Raw genomic sequence first — 21172 nt, 5'->3', positions numbered from 1 at the left:
GGATACTGGTGATGGTTGTGATGGTACCAAATGTCACTGAGTTATACACTTAAAAATAGTTAAAATGGTCAGTTTTTATGGTATGTGTTTTTACTACAACAAGAACAAAACCTGAAAGGAAATAACCCTATGAAAGGTACTCCAGATGGTGGTATTATAGTTGTTTTTACAATTTTCTTAATATTTTCTACATTTTCCAAACAGTCTTGAATTTGTATGTTATTTTTAAAGCACAAAGGTAAACAGATCATTAAAAATCAACCTTACAAATGAACAGAAAGATTAAGCATGAAATAATACTTAACAGTTGTGAGTCAATTAATGTGCAGTTTGTTTCAAAGCAACTGTTTGTCCAAATGAATTTTAAGTCAGGGGAAGATGCAGTATGAATGAAGGTAGTTTTTTTTTTTTTAAAGATTGTATTTATTTATTTGAGAGAGAGTGCATAAGCAGGGGGAGAGGCAGGGGAAGAGGGAGAAGCAGGCTCCCTGGGGAGCCCTATGTGGGGCTCAATCTCAGGACTGGGTTCATGACCTGAGCCAAAGGCAGACACTTTAACGACTGAGCCACCCAGGCGCCGGCCAGTATGAGTGAAAGTAGTTTAAGAATGAAAAGCACTCTTAGCAGAGAACAAAATGACGTCAAGGAGTTCCCCAGCTGTGAGTTGCCTGACTAATTAAGAGCTGGTGCATCGCTTTTCAACGCAGAGCAACTTGTACCTGGGAGCTCAGCAGATGAGCAAAGAGAGAATCAGGCCTTGGTTGCCAAGGAAACCGCCCCCACTCTCCCCTCCCCCCCAAATCAGTTAAGAATTTGCTTGCACCTTCTTTCACCCTTTCTTTTTTTCTGAAGAAGAGGAAAGAAAAGTCTAGAGACAACTTCAGACTTACACAGCAACACTTCAGCTATCAAACATGGCATGTTTGTAAATTATCCTGTTTTGATTCTCATGCTACCTTCGGTCTGATCTCAGTGGCACCACTATGCATTTTGCGTCTCATTGTGCTGTCAAATGAGAAGAAAACCCGAGAACAAAAGTGGTGATACGGGATGAGAAACCCGAGACAGAGCGGGCTAGCGTGGGCCGGCATCCCCTGTGGCTGAGAGCCTGGTCCCATGGGACCCGCTGGCCCCAGTCTGCTCCCTGTTTGTCCCGCTATGAAGGAAAAGGACATGTTCTAAATGCTGGAAGCACATGATCAAAGGAGAGATGAAATTAGGGATTTGTTCCTTTAAAAAAATCTCTTGGGAGAGGAGCACCTGGCTGGCTAGCTGGGCCCCACACTGGGTGTAGAGATTACTTAAAAAAAAAGAGAAGAAAAGAAATCTCTTAGAAGAAACCACATTCTATCTTAACATGAAAGTCAGTCACCCAACTTTGGAACCTTCTATCTTAGTTCACCTTCCCAGACATGATGTCCCAGAAGGGCTCTCTCTAGTGAACTGCTGGATGCTTCTGTTCATCCTGAGGCTCAGCAAGAGCCTGGAGAGTTAGAGGAAGTTGAACACGGACAGCCGGAGGAGACCAGGCCCGTGTGCTAGTCATCTTTTGCTGCGTAACGAATTGCCCCAAAACTTAGTGGCTGGAAACAATAAGCGTTTAATTTCTCATGGTTTCTGTGAGTCCGACATCCGGGAATGGCTGAGTTGGGTCCGTCTGGCTCGGGTTCTCTCACCAGGCTGCAGGTATCTCAAGGCCTGACTTGGGGGTCCTGCTTCCAGATCACACACATGGTTCCACTTCCCAGTCCTCACGTGGCCCTCTCTAAGGGCTGTGTTATGACACGACAGCAAGATTTCCCTCTTGCGTGCGAGACAATCCGAGAGCCAGTGAAAGAGAGCGTCCAGGCCAGAAGCCAGTCTTTTCATAATCTAATCTTGGGAGTGACATGCCATCACTTCTGCCATCTTCTTTTTGTTTGAATGGAGTCAGTCCAGGCCACACTCAAGAGGAGGGATGTGAAGGTGGTGTGAGCACCGAGATCACTGGGAGCCATTTTACAGGAGCCCTCTCTTCAAACTGAGCACGAGAGCTGCCTCTGCTTCCCCCAGAAGCTGCAGGTCAGGTCAGGAGAATGGAACATTTTAAGCAAAAAGATAGAAATGTTTCACATAGTGGAAATGAAAACTGGGCCCAAGCAAGTGGTCTTGATGTCAAAGTCCATCAAGACTTACTTATCTTAGAGAGACAGAGTGAGTGCACGAGAGCGAGCAAGTGGGCGGAGGGGCAGAGGGGCAGAGGAAGAGAATCCTGAGGCAGATTCCTCGCTGAGCGTGGAGTCCGACCCAGGGTTTGATCCTAGGACCCACGAGCCAAAACCAAGAGTTGGATGCTCAACTGACTGAGCCACCCAGGCACCCCATAAACCATATCTGGCTTTTTAGTATTTTTCATTGCTTTGTTTTCCCATTTATTTTGGGAGAATACTGAAATCATCTATATCTATAACCTTAATATGTCTTCACATCCATTTGTTGATTCTTACTGATTTGCTCTTGCACTAAGCATTTTTTTAAAGATTTTATTTATTTGTCAGAGAGAGAGAAAGAGAGCACAAGCAGGAGGAGAGGCAGGCAGAGGGAGAAGCAGACTCCCCGCTGAGCAGGGAGCCCGATGTGGGACTCCATCCAGGACCCTGGTATCATGACCTGAGCCGAAGGCAGACGCTTCACCGACTGAGCCACCCACGCATCCTGCACTAAGAATTTTATCTCACCTTCAGATAACCACAGGGTACCTTTGCACATAGGCATCCACCAGCAGGGGAGCTCACCCCCAGGCTTACATAAGCCCCCCGGCTGGATCCACCATGGCCGTCCTTGCTTTAACTTCTTAAATGTAGAAATAAAGAACACGATGGCAGGTTTGTCTGGGGTCAGACTGGTTCGTTTCACACAGCTGTGAGTCACTTGAAGTTCCCCTGTCACCATGGCCTGGGGAGGCACCAAAGGCGGGCTTGCCTGGGCCCAAGGGCTGGCTGAAATGTTTGCACCCACTTAGAGCAGAGCCAGCCTTGCCACCACAGGGGTTGAGACCTTCCAGCAAACATCCGTTCCCCCGATCTCTACTGAGAGCCTCTGCAGGCTGCCGGCGGGGCCCACAGCCCAGTCCCTGCCCTCGCAGACAGAGCTGACAGGCGCTGGACGGCTCAGGGCTTCCGCTTCCTGCGTCCCAGGGTCGTGCGAGGATGAAGTAATGCGCCAATGCTCACTCGGAACAGCAACGCTGCATGGGAGAGTCTATGCGGGCTTCCTCCCGTCTAGTTAACGCAAGAACGATGTGGATGAGCCCTGACGTTAAATACCAACATCACTGCAGTACTTACGTCCCAGTTCGGTCCCTGGGAAGTCATCAGGGTCTTGGTTTACCGAGACCTTCCCAGTTCAGTCAGAGGACGGGCGGCCCGGCCTAGGCTGGCCATGCAGCGTAACAAGGGCTTTGTTCTGGAACAAAGTTGACAGCTGCATGTGACTTTTGTCTCTTGGGCTCGGGACCCTTGAAATGACCTGTCAGTGAAGAGCTGATGGTGTATATGTGAAAGCTGCAGTTTGTTCTTAGCCAGCGCTCTCACGTGAATCCGAAATGGAAGGCCCACAGCTCCTCCTCCGTCGGGGAGGTGCCACACCCCGGGCACAGGTGCCGAGCGCTGACGGCGCGGGGCCCGTGGCCCTTCCTCCCCAGCATCCTCTGCAGAGTGGCCAGTGCTTCCCGTGTGGAAGAGTGCAGGGGGGCCCGGGGTGGGGGTGGGGGGTTGCTGCTCCTGCCTCACTTCTTGATGGGAGTCTCTCAAAGCTGCTGGTCTGCCCCTCGCCCCAGATGACCCGTAGTCATGGTGCTGGGGGTCGCTGTTGGCAGGTTCCCGGGGAACTGCTCCTGCCCTCCCTTCCATTTCAGTCTGGCCACATCAGCCCACAACACCCTTCTGGATGGGCGCTGGCCTTGGCTTCCCGGCAGGACGAGGGCTCTCTCACGCCCTGTGAGAAGTAGTAAATCCTAAATGCTCACCACCTCCGTACTGGCTGGTAAGAAACCGCCTTTCTTCAGCTCCCCTAGATGGCCTGCGGTTTGCTCTCGTCATCTCGTATAATCCTTAAAGCAGTCCCCCGCGTCTTCCCCTGGTGTAGCCGAGCTCAGTGGGGCTCAGAGAAACTGGCGCGTGACCCAAAGCCACACGTACTAGGAAGGGTGGGCCCGGGGCCCAGCACCCTCACGTCCGACACAGTGCCGGCCGCCCCTTGCACCTGCCTTCAGGAGGAGACATTCCTGTGTATTTGCACGTTAGCAAACAACCCAGGAACAGAGGTCTTTAATAGCCACATGAAAACATATTTCTTTTGTTGTTTTCCAGTGAATAAAATTGGCCTGGATACGGAAGGAGCAAACTGTGGAAATGCAGAAAAGCTTGCAGAATATATTTGTTCCCGTAAGTAGAAAAAGGTCACTCCAACTGAAGCCCATTACTTTTTGTTTGATGGCCTCACCCCCGACCCCCGGGAGAGGAACATTTCCTGGGTGCATTCTCCGTGGTGACGCTGGTTGGTGTGCAGTGTGCAGGCCGCTCATGGGACCGCGGGCTCCTTTTCCGGTGTGTGTCTGTGCTCGTTTGAGATTCAGCCCGCCTCTCTCGGCCCCCTCCACCAGAGGACTTGAGACAACTCGAACATGACACAAAATGAAACGTTCGGAGACAAATCCAGGGAGACCATCTGCAGTGGTGCTACCCGGAGTGGAGGCAGGCTGCTGCAGCTGGGCACCTCCCCTGAGTCTGTGTCCGCCCCCCCCCCCCGGGGGCGCCGCCTCCTCCGAGCGCCCTCTCAGGGCTGGCCCACCCCCTGGGAGTGCGTCCCTGGGCAGCGTGTGGACCAGGACCTGAGAGGACACTGGTTGTAGAGGTGTTTGCCTTTCAGTGGGGGTGCAGCCCTGACGGAAACAAAGCTTTGCGGGAGTTCTCGGAGCGAGAGGGGCGGGAAGGCCGTCAGCACTCAACAGACATGGGTTCCCACTGCTGCTTCTGCCCCCCGCAGAGCCTCCAGGGCCAGGCTGGAGGCTGCCCATGGGTGGTGGAGCAGGGCAGCTGGAGGGAAGGTACTCCCTGCTTTCTGGTCATATCCACCACTGTGTCCCAGCCCGGCTCTTCGCTTTAGCTTGCTGATTTCTCTAAGTTTTGAAAAATGCTCTTCTTCCTCAGGGGGTGGGTTTCAGAGACCCTCCAAAAGCCCCAGGGATGAAGGAGGTGAGCCCTAATCCGGTGACCCTCTGGGCCCCTTCCTGGCCGAAGCAGGTGCTGCCCTGGGCTGGAGCAGAGGACCGAGTACCCAGCACTGTGTTCCGGTCCCAGGGCAGCACCGCTGGGCCTCCCACCCTGGCTCTTGTGTCCACCACTCCACCTGAACTGCAGGCCTTGGGGGCTGTTCAACAGGACAGTCTCCCGGCCCACGACTCTAGTGGCCAGGTCCGTGGCTCTCCAGCTGGCCCCCTGGTGCTCCCAGCACATCCTCACCTCCTGCCTCCTGCACAACCGTCTCTGCTCCTCCCTCCCGTTGGTGCTGCCTACAGAGGCCCTGTCCTTCACGTAGGCTCCTCTGTGACAGGGACGCCACAGGCTGTGGTCCTTCCATGTCCACTGTCCTGGAGACCTTGGCCCTCCTTTGTCCACCGCCAGCGCACACATGCTGTTTATGCCTCGTCTTGTTGCTGAACCACTCCTCCCTTGTGGCCCGGCACACAGGTGTTCTCACACAGTGTTTGCTGAGCGCTGAACTGTTCTGGCGTGAGAGGAGGGCATTTGGGGGGCAAGGCAAGAGAGCCTTGGTCCATGCCAACAGGCCCGGCCAAGCTGAGCGGCCATCTTCTTGAGCATCAGTTCGGGCCTGCCAGTCGTTTGATACTGTACGGCCAGGTGTTGAAAGCTGCTGAGAAGCCAAGGGCAGTTATGCTGGTGGTCCAGGGGTGAACACAGCCCTGGGCACCTCAGGGTCCTCAGGCCCATGGGACTGTTTTAAGGGTCACTGAGCCTTACCTTTTCCCCGATGAGAGGAACGTCATGTGATTGGGTTTTTCCCCAGCAGTTTGTGGCGTGGGATGCATGATCCCACGCCAGGTTCTTTATTTCTAATGTTTGTAGGGGACAATGGTCACCATTAAACAGTAACAAAGCCCTTCTGTTTTAATGTGGAAATCAATGTAAATGGTAGAACTTGGCATTCCCCAGGGGATTAAGTGCCTTGGTTTAGGAAGACGAATGACTGGTCCCGTGGGTGGGACCACATTTAGCTCCTTAATGAACAGGTGGCCACAGCCTGTCTCCAGGGCAGATGACCTGGCTGTACTCACCGCTGATGCAGTAGTTCTGGAAAGAGATGGAAGGAAATTGAGTCATTCCTCACTATCAGGTCCAGAGGCATCAGGCTGGTGCTCCTTGATCTGCATACACAAGGCAGGAAGGATCCGTGTCACTTCTGAGATATCACCCTGGTGTTTCAATTAACTGACTCAAGGCGTGGAGGGGAGATAGGAACGCACTCTGCCTTATCTCGGCGAGACTGGGCGGCATTCTTTGCAAAGCCTTTGTTACCTCTCATTTGTTACCACCACGCCTGTGTGTCCTAATAAATCTTTAATTCGCAATTAGAATATCCAAATAAGAATCCTTCTTGACTGCTAATAGGGACTTTCACCTTGGTTTTACCAAGGCATTAATGATTTTCTGCCCCAGCAAGCTCTGAAACTGGATTTTAAAAGCTAAGAATCTACTTCCAGTGTTTGGAGTCAACAGGCCAATTCATAGTTACTGCTTATTTCTTTTACTTAACACTTTTTACTACGTGACAGATACCATCGCGGGCACTTAAAACTATTAACTCATTTAATCTGATAGCTCATTGTTCTGATAGAAAATTCTCCCCTTCCAGGAGATCTGCTCTAATGGAAAAGAAAGCAGCAAATAAATGGTAAAAGGGGGCATTATAGCATTCTGCAAGAGAGGGGATCCGCCTGAGTCAGACAGAGGGGAGTGCCGTTATTGGAAATGTCCCTGGATTGGGGGCTGCCGATGGCCACTCCTGCAGCCTCGCGGACTTGCTCGGCCCTTCCTTCCCTCTCATCAGCCCTGTTGTCCGGATTCTCCACCATGAGAATCTCTCTCTGCACGGCTGCATCTCCCAGCTTTGCCTGGGAGGCCGAAATCAGTGCAGACTGGGCAGTTGTCAGAGCTTTCCAGCCATGCACATGTCCTCCAGTGAAATGGCATTTTTTAAAAAAATCAGCCTTGTTACCTTAATTACTACAGTGACTACTTATGGAGTCCCCAGCCCCTCGGCACAACCCTCTCCTGGGATTTTCAGCACCCTTGCTGGCCTCAGCCCCCACAGCCCAGCAGTCCAGGCCTCCTTCCTGTTAAAGGAATGCGCAGCCTCTGAGCCCCGTGAGTCCCCATTCTGTGCCTTCTCTGTTGGGTGAGACCCCTGCCAGGCCCCTGTCTCTCCCTGTTGTTCCAGGAAACCTCTCACACCTCTGCAGAATCAGCCAGCTTTAGCATTGACCTATTTAGCAGGGGCCTATTTGGGTTAAAAATCTGCAGGCAGTAAACTTACCCCCAAAAAGAATGGGTTCTTTGCCTCCGACTTCTTGAAGGGGGTTAGGTCCCAGGAAGGACAGTTGTGGTACATCTCTGCCCAGCAGAAGAGGATTCTAACCAGAACCTTTTCAGGTTTTCCTCCCTTTGCTGAGAGTGTCACGGGTTTCCATGACGTCAGCCGGGCTGATTGGGCCTGCATGCGTGGCCTGGCTCTCCGGGCACTGGTGATGCGGTCAGAAAAGACCGGCGTCTGTCCTGGGCCAGGACACACATGCTAAGCTCCCATCTCCCGAGTTAGCAGCCAGCAATCCGAGAATAAGCATGAGCAGCTCAATACTGGGCTAGACCTTCTGAAGAGATGCTTTGAAGGGCAGACTCCGGAATCTTCCAAAGGCCCCTTGCACACCTCTAGGGCTGGGCTTGCTGGAAAGGCAGGCCCTTGGCTTTCCTGCTGCATTCCCGAAGCTGCCCCAGAGCAGATGGCTGGGAGGGTCTGTGGCAGCAGCTTTGGCCTCTAGAATCCTGCACACCCCAGCACCTAACACACATGGACGGACACAGAGACACTGGAGGGACGCCTGGGCTCTGGTTAAGAAAGTTGCACCTGAACATGGCTATGAAAATATGTATCCAAGGATGGCATCTACAGAAACATTTGCTCCCACTGGAAAAGAGGAATCAGTGGGCATCTATTGTCTACATTTGAATTTTTCCCAATTCCTTGTGTTCTTTTACATCATGCTGATAGTTACAGAGCAGCTTAAATCAAGAACATATCCACCAGGACATAGTTCTTGAATAACCCGGAAAAAGGAAGTTATTCCTGTGGTTGGGCTGGGCCTTCTGGGAGATGGTGCTAGACGGGAAGTGCCTGCTTTAGTACTTCCTCTGACTGCAATCCCCAAAGAGGGTTCGGGGAGATCCGACGGGTACAGAATACTGTGTCTGTGCGTGACCAACAGCCATTAAGACTTCTTCCAACTGATGGACGGACGTCGGGGGAGGGGTGGGTGGTTCTATCAGAATGTTCACATTTGGGGAGGATTCGCCCATCGGTTTTGTTGGATGGTAGTGTCTCAGGTCAGTGTTCAGACTGCGTGCCATCTTCGTTCTGCAGAGAGCTTGGAGCCGAACGCACCCCAAAGTCTTCCTGGAGTGGAGATGGGGAGCAGGCTGGGAGGCAGGCCATTCTTAGCAGGCCCCTACACGGCCACCCATCCACCCCATGGGCACTTGGCCGGGTGGCCGCCATCCTGAGAGGACAGAAGGCACGCAGCTTGTCTCTGTTGGGGGTGGCCGCAGGGCCGCTTGTGGCTGCCATTTCCCTGCCGCCTCCTGAGCGTGGGCCCTGGCTCCAGCCACCTCCTGTGGCCTCCAGGGCTCCTCCCGAGGCGCAACGTGGCTGCAGCAGTGCCTTGTGACTCCAGCCAAGTGCAGGGCCGCACGCTAGCTCATGCCTGCAGCCCAGGTGCCACGTCAGAACCAGAGGGGCTGGAGGGGCCTGGGGGACAGCGGCCCCGGCTTGCGGGGGTGCCCGTTTTCTGAGCGCCATGGCCGAATCCCCTGTGATCTTCCTACAGCAGGGTCAGCTTCTTCCCTCCCACGCACAGCCGCTGGGCAGCCCGGAACTGCTGCTTGCCGTGCCCTGGGCACATGCACCCCCTTCTTGAAAGCGTTGACAAAGTCTGGTTATTTATCTGCAGGGGAGTCACCAGCATTGCCTCTTCTGTTTCCCTGTGGAACCGTCAAAGGAGAAATCCTGCCGAAAATGCTCAAGGACAGAGGTGACGGCAGTGCATTGGCTCGTGGGCATGGCCTCCCTGGTCCACACCCTCGGGTCTGCCGGGAGCCTTCGTGGTCTGCGTTTGGGGTCGGCCGTGCGGAGCCCCTGCGGGAGGGCAGGCCGGGGGAGGGCGGGCAGCCCTCGTGGGGTGCAGTCTACTGTCCTGACCGTAGCCCTGCGCTCGTCTGCCTGCTCGGCTCCGGGTAGGCCCGCGGAGTGTCACAGCCTTCGCCAAGGGTGCGGGTGGTGCTGGTGTGGACGGACCCCGGGGCAGGTCCCGGGGCAGAGGAAAGCCTCAGAATGGAGCCCGGTGTTCTTGATGGAATAAAGCCTATTCCCTGCTTTTGATTGTGTCCAGGGATTCCCATGGAAAGCATAACTGTCTATCAGAAGATCCCACACCCGGGAATCCAAGTGAACCTCAACAGCTACTATTCTAAGCAGGTGGGTGGTGCTTGCAGGGAGACTTGGGGGAGGGGGAGGCCCAAACCCCAGTGCATGGTTCCACCATCCCAGCCGCATGACTTCCCAAGGCTCCATCTCTGTATCTGTGAAATGGGAACAGACCTCTCTTGGAAGGGTCTTAGAAGGATGAAAGGAGATAAAATGCACAAAGCCTATGGATATCACCCCAGACACAGTGAGCCTGGGCAGCTAGGGGCCGTGCTGTGACTGTCCGGCATTGTGTGGGGCACTGGGGGAGCCCCAGGGAAGAGGCTGGGAAGGGAGGCTGGGCCCATACTGGGAAGACCCACAATGCCCACTGAGGAGTCTACGTTGAATTTGGGAAGCCACAGGGACCTCTGAAGGCTTCAGGCAGGAGGGTGGGTGGCGCCTGGGTGAGTTAAGGTTTTCCACATCTGTATTCAGTGGGACGCCTCCCCCACTCTCCCGGGACAAGCCTTGCTGGTTCTGGACGTCCCGTTAGTGCAAACGAAAACAGAGAGCCACGCAGCCAGTCTGCCTTCTGTCTCCTGAGACAGGGTGCAGAGTTGACAGCCTGGACTGCTGCCTCACTGATCAAGGACACTTTGGCCACGTGAGCTAGTGGCAGCGTCTGCTTCGGCTGGGCGGGCGGGTCCGTGGTGCCCCTGTCCTCTGGCCAGGCAGACACACACCTGTGGGCCACAGAGCGATGAGGAGCAGCACCCAGCCTTCCCAGTGGCACCCTGATCTCTAAATGGTGCCTCGCCTGAACTCGGCCTTGGCCTCGAGGGAGCAGAGAAGGCCACGTCCACCAGGAGCCCTCCTGCTGTGAATCTGTGGGGCTGCCTGGGGGCTGCCTCCTGGGGCTCCAGGGCTGATGGTGCCCGGCTGGGGGAACCAGGGGAACATGCTCTCTCCTTGGCCTGTGGTGACAGACTGATCTTATGCTCTCCCTGCAGGGCGTTCCGGCCAGCATCACATTTTTCAGTCCCTCTGGCCTTACCTACAGCCTCAAGCATATTCAAGAGTTATCTGGCGACAGCATTGATCAAATTAAGGTGAGGTATTCAGTGGGCTTTTGGTCTTTTCAGGTTTTTAAAAATTCTTACTAATGACCTAGAGTTTCCATGTAAAGCCAAAACACTCCTGACTCCTGATGTCAGCTCGTAGCCCTGGAAAGGCCAGGCTCGAGAATTCTCCAGCATCACTTCCTGGCTGGTGCTCTCGGACACCTTACTTAACCTCTCTGAGCCTATTTCCTCATTTGTATCATGAGGATGATTATCCCTCTATGGCTTTTATAGACACGTAGTCACCCCTTATTTGCAGGGTATCGATACGTTCCCAGACCCTCAAGTGGATGTGTGAAACCACGGCGACTACCCAATCCTGATGCAGTGGTTTTTCCTACACATACATCCCTGTGATAAAGTTTAATTTCTAAATCAGGCACAGTAAGAGATTAACAGCAATAGCTAATAATAAAGCCGTTACAACAATATCCTGTGGTAGCGGTGAACTCTCTCAAGATACCTTACTGTGCTGCACTCACCCTTCGTCCCGTGAGGCTGTGGGATGATAACGTGCCTCCATGACAAGGGGAGGGCAGTGACGTAGGCACGGGAGGGCATTCCCACTTCTGGGGGACCACATTTGCTAGGAGTCTATAAGTAACAACAAGGCTTTTGGGGCCTGTAACAGGAAGGTTCTTGAACTGGCTCCAGTGGGACCGAGGAAAGGGTGGAGGCCACCTGGGGCCCCAGGACAGAGGCTGCCAGCACCGTGCGCACTCACACGGCGTGCGTGCTCTTAGCTTCTACGACAGGTGCGACTCACGGCACCCCCGCGGGGTCGGCACCGGTTCCCAGTTCTGCAGGTGGAGAACTGGGCTCAGAGAAGTAGTGCGTCTTGCCCTAGGCCTTACAGGAGAGGAAGGGATTTGAACCCGGGAAGACGGATTCCGTGTTGTTAGCTGTGGTGATACCTGAGCTGTGGCCAGTTGACGGAGCACTTCCAGGCAGTATCTTGTAGAATTCGCCCACCAGTCCGGGGGTAGGAATCAAGCAGAATTGGGACTACCAGCTATGTAGGAGGGTTCTGGTTCCTGCCCCCCCTTACCAATACTTGTAAGTTTGGTCTTCATGATCACAGCCACCCCAGTGGCTGTGGGGGAGTTTTGACTTGGATCGCTCCCATGACCGATGACGCTAATAAGCATCTTTCCCTGTGCATGTCAGCTGCTTCTGTATCTTCTTCTGAGAAGTGTCTGTTCACGTCCTTGCCGTCTGTCTCGTTGCGGCTGTTGCTGGGCTGTACGGGTTCTTTGTTCCTGGATGCAAGTTCCCCATCCGATAAACTTTCCCCATCCTGTGAGCTGTCTTTGCACTTCTGTGATGATGCCCTTAGAAGCACGACGGTTTTTCCGTTTTGGTGAAGACCCACTCATCTATCTTTTCCTTTGCGACTTGTGCTGTGAGCGGCGTGTCTCAGAAACCACTGCCTAATCCCAGGGCATGAAAGCCCCCCCCCCCCGCCATGTTTCTTCTGTGTTAAGAGTCTCAGCTCTTACATTTAGGTCCGTGACCCACTTTGAGTTCATGTTTGTGTCTGCTCTGAGGTAGGGGTCCGGCACCATCTTTTCCTCGGGGAGTTTCTCGAGGAATGGCTGCGTCTCAGGGTGGAGTGGGAGGGGGGTGGGGGGGGGGCTACAGGAGCTCTGGCTTCCAGGGTGCAGCAGCCTCTGTCCTGTGGCTCTGACATGCCCCAGAAAGGGGGGCTTCAAGTCCTGAGATTGTTCCCTGCGCCACACCCGGCCCAGGGTAAGGGCTGCCATCCTCACAGACCTACTCCCAGGCAGGGGTGTGTGCACCCCAGTGTTGGGGTGGGGGTGACGTGAATGCTCTCCCTGCCAGAGCAACAGATCTTATTTACCACCCCCAGCCCTGCCAAGCAAGTGTAATTGTACCCCTTTTACAGATGAGGAAACAGGACCAGAGAGGCTAAGTGACTTGTGAGGACACCTAGCAAGGGCCGGGGTCGCCACAACAAAAAACCACATTCAGCCCCAAGCGAGGCTCTGCATGTGACCATCAAACGTGCGATGTTCAGAGAGAGGCATCTGGCTGGCGAGTCTCAGGCCACTGGAGTTTCTCGTCTGGAGTAACTGTGTTCCCATCAGTGGCAGCCACTGGTGGCCGCCGAGCATTTCTCTGTGCCGGCCCTGGCCACGTGGTTGCTCACATTGCCCCCACGTGATCCTCAGAGCAGCCCAACGGGGAAGGCTGTTCCCCTCTCTGTTTTACAGATGAAGGGACGGAGGCCCAGAGAGGGAGGGTCACTTGCTAGGGCCACTATCCTGCAGAGCTAGAATGGGAACCTGGCCCTCCAGCTCCACGTCCCGGACTCCGCTGCTGCGTTTTCCTGGGGAGCGCAGCCGGGGCCCCTGCCACAGCCAGAGCACCTTTCAGACTTTGCTGTCTGCTCCACTTGGCCCCCCACCCAGGGCAGAACCGTGGGCGGCTGAGGCTTGTGGAGAGGCAGCCAAGACGGCGGGCCCCGCCCTGCACCCGAGCCACAGGCTGGAGGGGAGGCTGTAATGAGGTCGTGCAGGCAAAGGCGGTTCGCGGGCATAGGGCTGGGTTCGCATCGGGAGGGGTGATCACACGTGCTATGAGCTGCGACGACCTGACGGGCCCAGGCCCGACCCCACTGTCCGCCCGGCTGGCCCCGCAGGTGCGCTGAAGCTCCCTCTCTCTCCCCCTGCAGTTTGCCGCCATCGGCCCCAGCACAGCCCGCGCGCTGACCGCCCAGGGCCTGCCTGTGAGCTGCCTGGCCGAGAGCCCCACGCCGTCAGCCCTGGCCGAGGGCCTCCGGTTGGCCCTTCAGGCCCCCCGCTGCTGAGTTGGTGGCCCGTCCCGCTGCTGACTGGTGCAGGGAGGCGAGGCATCGGGGAGGGGCTCCCCACACCTCTGCCTCGTGCCTCCATGGAACCCCGGGGAGACCCGGGCCCGGCGAGAGCTCCTCTGGCAGAGGGAAGAAAACCAAATAAACCACCTGGCTCTTCGCGCTGAGCTGTCACTCGCTGTGTATCGTTTTCCATGCAGAGCTGCGTTTGTGGAGGAAACAGACGTGCCCACGTTCTGAGAACCGCCCAACCTGGTAGGAATGATAACACCTGCTGTGTAGGAAGTAGCTTTATGCATCCTATAAAAAGGACCTTCAAGTTCCTGCTTTGTGAGCTGTGGACACCTGCCATTCAAATAAGGAGAGACTTTCTTTCCTTCAGAAATGAAAGGCAGCTGGGACCAGGCAGGGTGTCTGAGGCGGGGGAGGCTGGTTTACACAGAAGGGCTTCGCCTGCAGGATGCAGTGCCCTGCAGACAGGCTTGGGGAGTCTGCCCCCAAACTTTCTTTCCGCTTTTAAAACCTCGGTCTGGAGCCTGAGCTGGGTGGAATGAAACCCGTGTCCGTCGTGTGGCAGGAAGGAGGACTGTGTGCCCAGCGCGAGTGCACTCCCCGGGGGGTGTGGCACGTTGGCAGCCCCCGCGGGCAGTGCTCTGCCTCTCCCCCCCCCCCCCAGTCCCCTTAACGCCCTGAGGGGTGGACGCCACGAGGATTCCCTGAGCCTCGGGGCATTAAATGCTTTGCTCGGGGTCACCCAGCAAGTGAGTGACCAGCCAGGATGCCCTGAAGGGGACTTGTGAACATAAGCACGGAGGCCCAGAGTGATGGAGCTCCTGAGCCGCCTCGCCTCCACGTGACCTCAGTACAAAAGTAAGGACCTGGTAATCGTTAGTGACCTGAATGGAAACTCCGCAGGTTTCATGATGGCCCCGTATTTTTTGTCTGTAGTCATGTTTCTGGATATGGGTCAGAATCCATCCCACCGCTTCCTTCTGATCTGAACGTCAGGTCTGGATTGATGAGGTGCGTTTAGGATCCCTGCCACTCCCAAGGAGCCTTTTTCTGCCGGAGTTACCTTTTCCTGAGCTTGGGGAAGAGGCCGGCCCCAAGCAGCCCCGCAGCCGAGGAGTGCAGAGGCTGCGCCGTGCAGGCCCCCACAGCTGCCACAAAGCAGGGCCCGCCACGTCGGGGCTGCTGCGGCAGCGTCTCGAGGCCAGCCTCGGGACAGAATGTTGCCACCGGGACCCGGGAAGCCTACAGGACCTGCGGTGGCCAAGGCGGTCCCCTGACCGTGTGCCTGCAGGTCAGAGCCCTGCTGGATTGCTTCAGATTATATCCCCCAAACTACCGCTCGGCCTCTGACCCACCTGCTGCCCACTGTCCCCTGTGTGCACACGGCCCCTGGCTGCATCACCCCCACACTCCCGCCAAGTGGCCACACACGAGCCCCCACGGAGGCATCACCTGGGTGAGGACAGGAACCAGCCCTCCCACAATGGATGGTGCCTGGGCTTCTCTGCGGGGAGAAGGAGCGAGTGAACAGTCCAGAGGGTTCGGGAAGCTTGGGGTGGGGGAGCATGGCGCCCAGGAGGAGGGGTTGTTGGCATCAAACTCTCAAGAGCCCCAGTCTCCCCGACACTAGGGGAGTGACTCCTGCCTTCTGAGTTCCAGTTGGCCCACCTGTCAAGAGGGGAGGAGCTTCTGCCTCCTGGAGGTGTGCACTGCAACTCAGAAAACTACGCCTGAAGCTACCTCGAGATCTGGATGGAGAGCTTAGGTTGGTGGGTAATAAGCAGTGTGTCACGTATTCTCACAAATAAATAGTACTGCTCAGCATTTACTGCTCCATCTGAGTTTAGAGGTTTATCTGGTGGAAAGTGTTGCTGGAATGGCAAAGGTGATATTGGGGTCATGGCCCCAACACCTAAAGCATTCTAGGTACCTGGGGATCAGAGACAGCACAGCGCCTGCCCCAAAGGGGCCTGCAAACACCTTGAAAGAACAAAGTCAGGAGGCAACTGAGCTCAGCATAAAGAGCCTGTATTTCACACAACAGGACTGTGGCCAGGAGACAGGGGGGAGGCCACCTGTCTTTGGACGACTGTTGCCAGACAACCACTCTCTGAGGTTCTGTCACGGGGAGCCCGACAGCGGGGAGCTGGAGACAGCAGAGTCTCAGGATGGCCTTCTTCCAAACCACATCACCTGCCTTTTGTGTCGATGCCATTGATTGTCATATGTCCCTTCGGAGATTTTATAATAAGCATTAGATTCGATTTCTTTTCTTTTTCTTCTTCTTTTTTTTTTAGTAGGCTCCACGCCCAGCATGGAGCCCAACACGGGGCTCAAACCCACGACCCTGAGATCAGGACCTGAGCTGAGATCAAGAGTCGCACACTCCACCGAATGACCCACCTGCGTGCCCCCAGACTTCTTTTCTTTTTCAAGCCCATTTCTTACAACCGCTGGAGGTCCTCAGCTGGGCAGGTCACACTACTGATCAATTATACAAACCTCTCCGCCCGCCTCCCTCCCCCTCACTTCAGCGCTCGGGACACCTTGCAGCAAAGCCAGAGGACACAGCAAATCAGCAACCACGCGACAAGCAGTAAGCAACAGCCAACGGCAATCATAATTTCCACGTCAATGGCCATTATAATCTTGGAGCGGCTCGCACACACCTGGGCAGAGAAGTGCCGGCAAGCAGTGATGCGGCCTCCCTCCCCACCCAGCCGCCTCGCCGCCTCAGCGCGCTTCCGTCGGGATCCAGGAGCCCCAAACCGCAGAGCCTTCCACGTGTAAGCGTGTGGGAACGCTCCCGGGCAGGCCTAGGAGCCTTTGTGGGTGGAAAGCGACGGGAAATGCGAAGTCCAGAGAGAAGGGAATCAGAAGGGCAGGGAGTGGGAAGAATCTTCTCTTCTCCCTTTCACAGGCAGCAGTGTGCGGCTGTGAGTCACACCCAGGCCTGCACTTGCACAGGTGGTTTCCCAAACACCTGGGCTTCCTGAGATCGATCCACGTTCGGAGTCAGGACTGACCCCTCACTGTGCATCAGGCTCAAAAATCCCCCCCTTGGGAACAATTAACGGAAAGTCTTTTTCAAAATGTCATGCTGTGCGGTGCTGAGAATATGTAAACCCATGTTGTAAATGACATGTACTTCAGGGAAAAAAAGTTTTCAGGCCTCCCACTGACAATTGGATCATGCCATCTCAGCATTTAAGGAGACTCTGGAAGCTTCCAGCCAAACCCTTCCCCCAAGCTCAGAGATGAGGAGTGCCCTGTACAGACCAGGAACCAGCTTCTCTGGGAGCCCCTGTCCTTCCTGTCTGTATTGTAGATCACCTCCTTTTCTCTGCCATTTTTCCTCCTAAATCTAACTGATTTCCTTAAAATCCAATTTACCTGGAATGAGCAATTTAGTTAATGAGACAGTGGGAACCTTGTGACGCCAGTCAGGCTACTCAGAGGCTCTGAAATAATCGGGGAGAGGAACGCTCTGAGAGAAGGGTGGGCAATCCCCGAGCTGCAAGAGGCCAACCGCACAACACAGGAGAAAACAATGGTAGGGAATAAGACCCTGCCATCAGAAAGCCCTAGCGCGGTCCCCTGCCATCTTTATGGAGAGCTGCCGTGCACGTTTGAAGACCTGACTTTCAGAAGCGCTGTCTTCAGCCAGAGCTCACGGGATGGACAGGCACCGACTGGCTTTCAGACCCGGCAGAACTCAGGCTGTGTGACATCAGCCCTCGGGACACCAGCTCTCAACCACAGAGTTCTCAATTCTGTTCCATGTCCGGAACGTTAGCCTCCCAGGAAATACAGTGTCTAGACGGTATCTCGAATAATTTTGTTCTAAATCTTGTACCTGTGCAGGTTTTTGTTTGCCCAAGAGAAAATGTTTAGGATTATCTTCTAATCAAAACAGTTTGAGGGGCACCTGGGTGGCTCAGTCGGTGAAGCGTCTGCCTTTGGCTCAGGTCATGATCCCAGGGTCCCGGGATCGAGGCCCGTGCCTGGCTCCCTGCTCCACAGGAAGTCTGCCTCTTCCTCTCCTCCTGCCCCTCTCCCCTGCTCCTACATGCTCTCTCCTTCTCTCAAATAAATAAAATCTTAAAAAAAAAAAAACAAAAAACCACCACACAGTTTGAGAATTAAAAAAAACAACAACAGAAAACCCAGTCATGTGGGAAAGTGAACACTGCCCTGACACCTGACAGTTGCACTTGGCTTTGGCCACACGGTGCAATAATTCTTTGTAGCCATTTATTGGGGTGTACGTGTTCACTGACATGTGGATATGTGAAGTATGTTGATAAATACAGCTGACACACATACTCGCCAACGCATGACTAACACGTGTCATGGTCACATATGTGCTTATATGTATTATACATGTAAATGACACATATATACAACCCAGGGCACAGTGGGAAGAAACCAGAGTAGGGCACTGGTTGTGGCTAGGCATCTCTGGTCACCCGGTGCAGAGGGCTTGCCAGGCCAGTGCTGTGCATGAGGGGATGAGCTTCCTAGGCCCCTCACGGGAGTCCAGGTAGAAGGGCAGAGCAGGCCCGGCGGGCGTGGGCGGGGGACCAGCAGCCCCCCGGCGCTGGGGCAGCCCCCCTCTGGCTCTGTGTAAATGTCGTGTGCCACAGTCACACGGGAAGCACGAGGTACCTGCGCACCACTGGGAGTCACTGCGTTGCACATTTCATCTTCTTTGTTTCGTTTTACATTTTTTCAGGATGTACCTAACAATCAAAAGCTAATTTAAAATGTAATGAAAGAGGCTGGAACTGAAAATGTGAACTCTGCCTGGGTCCACGTTATACTATCAGAGGGCTGTTGCTCAGTTTTAAGGCCTGAAAATGGTGGTGTGCTTTGCTTTTTTTCCCCCCAAGAGTCTAACATGTACAGACCCATACGAACGTATTCATGCACAGGATTATATAGGATGCCTGGGACTTGCTTCTGAATATAGGAAGCACGCAGTGGGTGTGAGGGTAATGATGGGCAATTCCACGCCCTGAGCCACAACCTATCTCCTGACGGCTGGCCCGGGTGCCCTCCCCTGCCGCAGGACTGACCACAGACCGCTTGAAGCCAGTGCTGCTGGTTCGGGGGGGGGGGGGGGCGCTAGGAGAGCACGTCCATAGGAGACAGGGAAGGAGCGGGGTCTGTGGACACAGCTGAGGGTGAGCGGCCCTTCGTAATCAGAAGGGCCCTGCCGGGGAAGGTCATCTAAAAGACGTGACTGCCGACTGACCCGTGAGCTGGACCTGGGCATGCCAATGTTCCTCACCCCCTCCCAGTCCTTGGAATGTGGGTTCTGTTCTGCTTGCCTTTCCTGCTCCCAGAAGCTGTTCCAAGGACACAGCCTTGAAAGGTAATGTGGTGTTGAAAACACCTGCAGAGTTTATGGGACTGAGCCCAGGTAGGGCCTCTTGATAAACTTTCAAGATCTGGCAGGCGGGTGCAGGGACCCATTACACCTGGACAGCCCTGGGAGGGTTTCGAACCAACAGGCCCCCCCTCCATAGTCCGTACCCCTCACCCCCCGCTCGCTCTTGTGTCCCCACCTGGAACGTGGCCGGCCCCAAATACCTCTGAGCTGACAGGAACTGAGTGGGGCTGTGCAGGTAGCTTGACAGGTTATCCAAGCTCCCTGGGAGCGCAATACCCTGATGCCACTGGGGCTGGCCCTGTCACTGCAGCATGGGTGTGAGGCCAAACACCTGCTCCAGGGACCTCACTAGGAACAGATCTTCCTGGGTCACAGTCTAGTACTGTGCCCTGTCCAGAAACCCCAATATCCTGGAGCCCCATGAGGGGTCTCAGGCTACAGGGCCATCAGACCAACCCAGCACAGAAGCGCTGCTGGGGCACCCCGGAGGGACTGCCAGGCCAGAGGATGCAGTCTACACCTGTCTCTGGGCTGCCCCCCTTTTTATTTATCTTCCATAGAGCAGCTGGGAGGATTCTTTTAAGTTTGTATATTTAGTTAAGTAATCTCTACACCCAACGTGGGATTTGAACTTACAACCCCAAGATCAAGGATCACCTGCTCCTCTGAGCCAGCCAGGTGCCCCAGATTGATTCTTTAAATAATGAATCAATAAAGTCACTCTCCTGCTCAAAAGATCCCCACTAAACTTAGGGTAGAGTCCAAATTATCTGACCTCCAGGTCCTTCATCATCTTCCCATCCACGCTCTTTTCCATCCTCACCTCCCTCCTCCCACCCCCTCACTGACATCTACCACACTGCCCTCTGTTATTCTGCAGGTGCTGGGTCCTGCCCCAGGGCCTTTGCACTTGTCCTTTCCTTTGCCCACACCACCCACGAATCCCTAATCACATGTGACACCGTCCGTCTTACTTTTCTTTCATTGCTTACTTTTCACCTTTGCAAGAGGTCTTTCCTGGCCACCTTAACATTGACTCCCCACCTCCAAGGCACTCACTTTCCTGGTCTACATTCTTAGTCCCTGTCGCTATTTGAATTTTTCATTCATTGTCTTGTTTATTGTCCGTCTCCTCCACTTAGAATATAAGTTCCATGAGGGCGAAGAATGAGTCCATCATGTTCATTTCCGTAGTCCCTGTCCCTAGAATAGTAAGGAGTATTTGATGAATGAATGAGCAGCTAAAGGACAGCCCCCACACCTGCACCCTTGCTGTTATCAGACCTGTGACGCTGGCATTCCAGGCTCTCACCTGCAGCCACAGTGCGCCTGAAGGGCCTCACTCCCTTCCCTCAGGCTCCCTGGACGTGACCCGTAACAAATTCCAGGCCGCTGAGCTAATTTCTTCTTTCCCCTGTCCCTCCTCCAATAGACTCCTTCATGAGGGGAAACGGGGAGGGGCAGTTCTAGAACCTAGAACAAATCCCTGGCCCACAGACTAGAACACCACACAGCCATTAACTAGGATGGTAAATGCCTACATTCGTGAACACAAAAAGGCATCCATGACCTTCCACTGAGTTTAAGGCAATAGCATAGAGAATATAATTTATATAAAATCATCCATACACAAATCCTTCCCTGTGCATGTACCCAATACATGTATCTGCAAGAAGGTTCACCAAAATGTTACCCATCTGAATCACTGGATTTCCTCCGAAATTTACATCTTCCTATACTGATTATTCCCTTTATTTAACAACAACAAGAGATCAGAGATACAAATCATCCCCAAGCCCAGCTAACCGAGAAAGAAAATGGACGCAAACTCTGAGCAAACGGAGGGTCAGGCGGCAAAGCCGCAGGTGCAGCGGGCCCCAGCAGGCTGTGAGGGGCGAGGCTCTGCGCCTCTGCCACCAGGGCCGGTCGCAGCTCACTCAGGCAGCAGCTTGCCCACGAGCCCGCCACCACAGAAGTGGAATGGGCAGGCGGCTGCCAGGTCGGGATGTAATTACCCGGGGATGCCGCAAACATTCTCACCCCAACAAGAAGCGTGCTCCTGGGGTCTTCAAAGGG

General features: G+C 54.5%; 1 protein-coding gene across 4 annotated transcripts in view; it reads left to right on the top strand.

Moving 5' to 3' along the window:
- UROS (uroporphyrinogen III synthase) overlaps positions 1–13863 on the top strand; it is a 28834-nt gene extending 14971 nt beyond the window's left edge. For 3 of the 4 annotated variants that reach the window (XM_027595903.2, XM_027595900.1, XM_027595899.2), the window contains exons 6-10: positions 4350–4424; positions 9281–9361; positions 9719–9804; positions 10746–10844; positions 13552–13863. In XM_027595903.2, coding sequence (XP_027451704.1) covers positions 4350–4424; positions 9281–9361; positions 9719–9804; positions 10746–10844; positions 13552–13686 — 476 coding nt within the window. In that variant the 3' untranslated portion in view covers positions 13687–13863. Of the gene's footprint in view, positions 1–4349; positions 4425–9280; positions 9362–9718; positions 9805–10745; positions 10845–11115; positions 11256–13551 lie in introns of those variants that run through there. The other variant, XM_027595901.2, reaches the window with a different exon arrangement.
- Positions 13864–21172: the final 7309 nt, after the last annotated feature.

The sequence above is a fragment of the Zalophus californianus genome, chromosome 15, assembly GCF_009762305.2.
Source record: "Zalophus californianus isolate mZalCal1 chromosome 15, mZalCal1.pri.v2, whole genome shotgun sequence".
In the NCBI taxonomy this organism is placed as follows: Eukaryota; Metazoa; Chordata; class Mammalia; order Carnivora; family Otariidae; genus Zalophus; species Zalophus californianus.
This window is presented reverse-complemented; position numbering and strand designations above follow the sequence as displayed.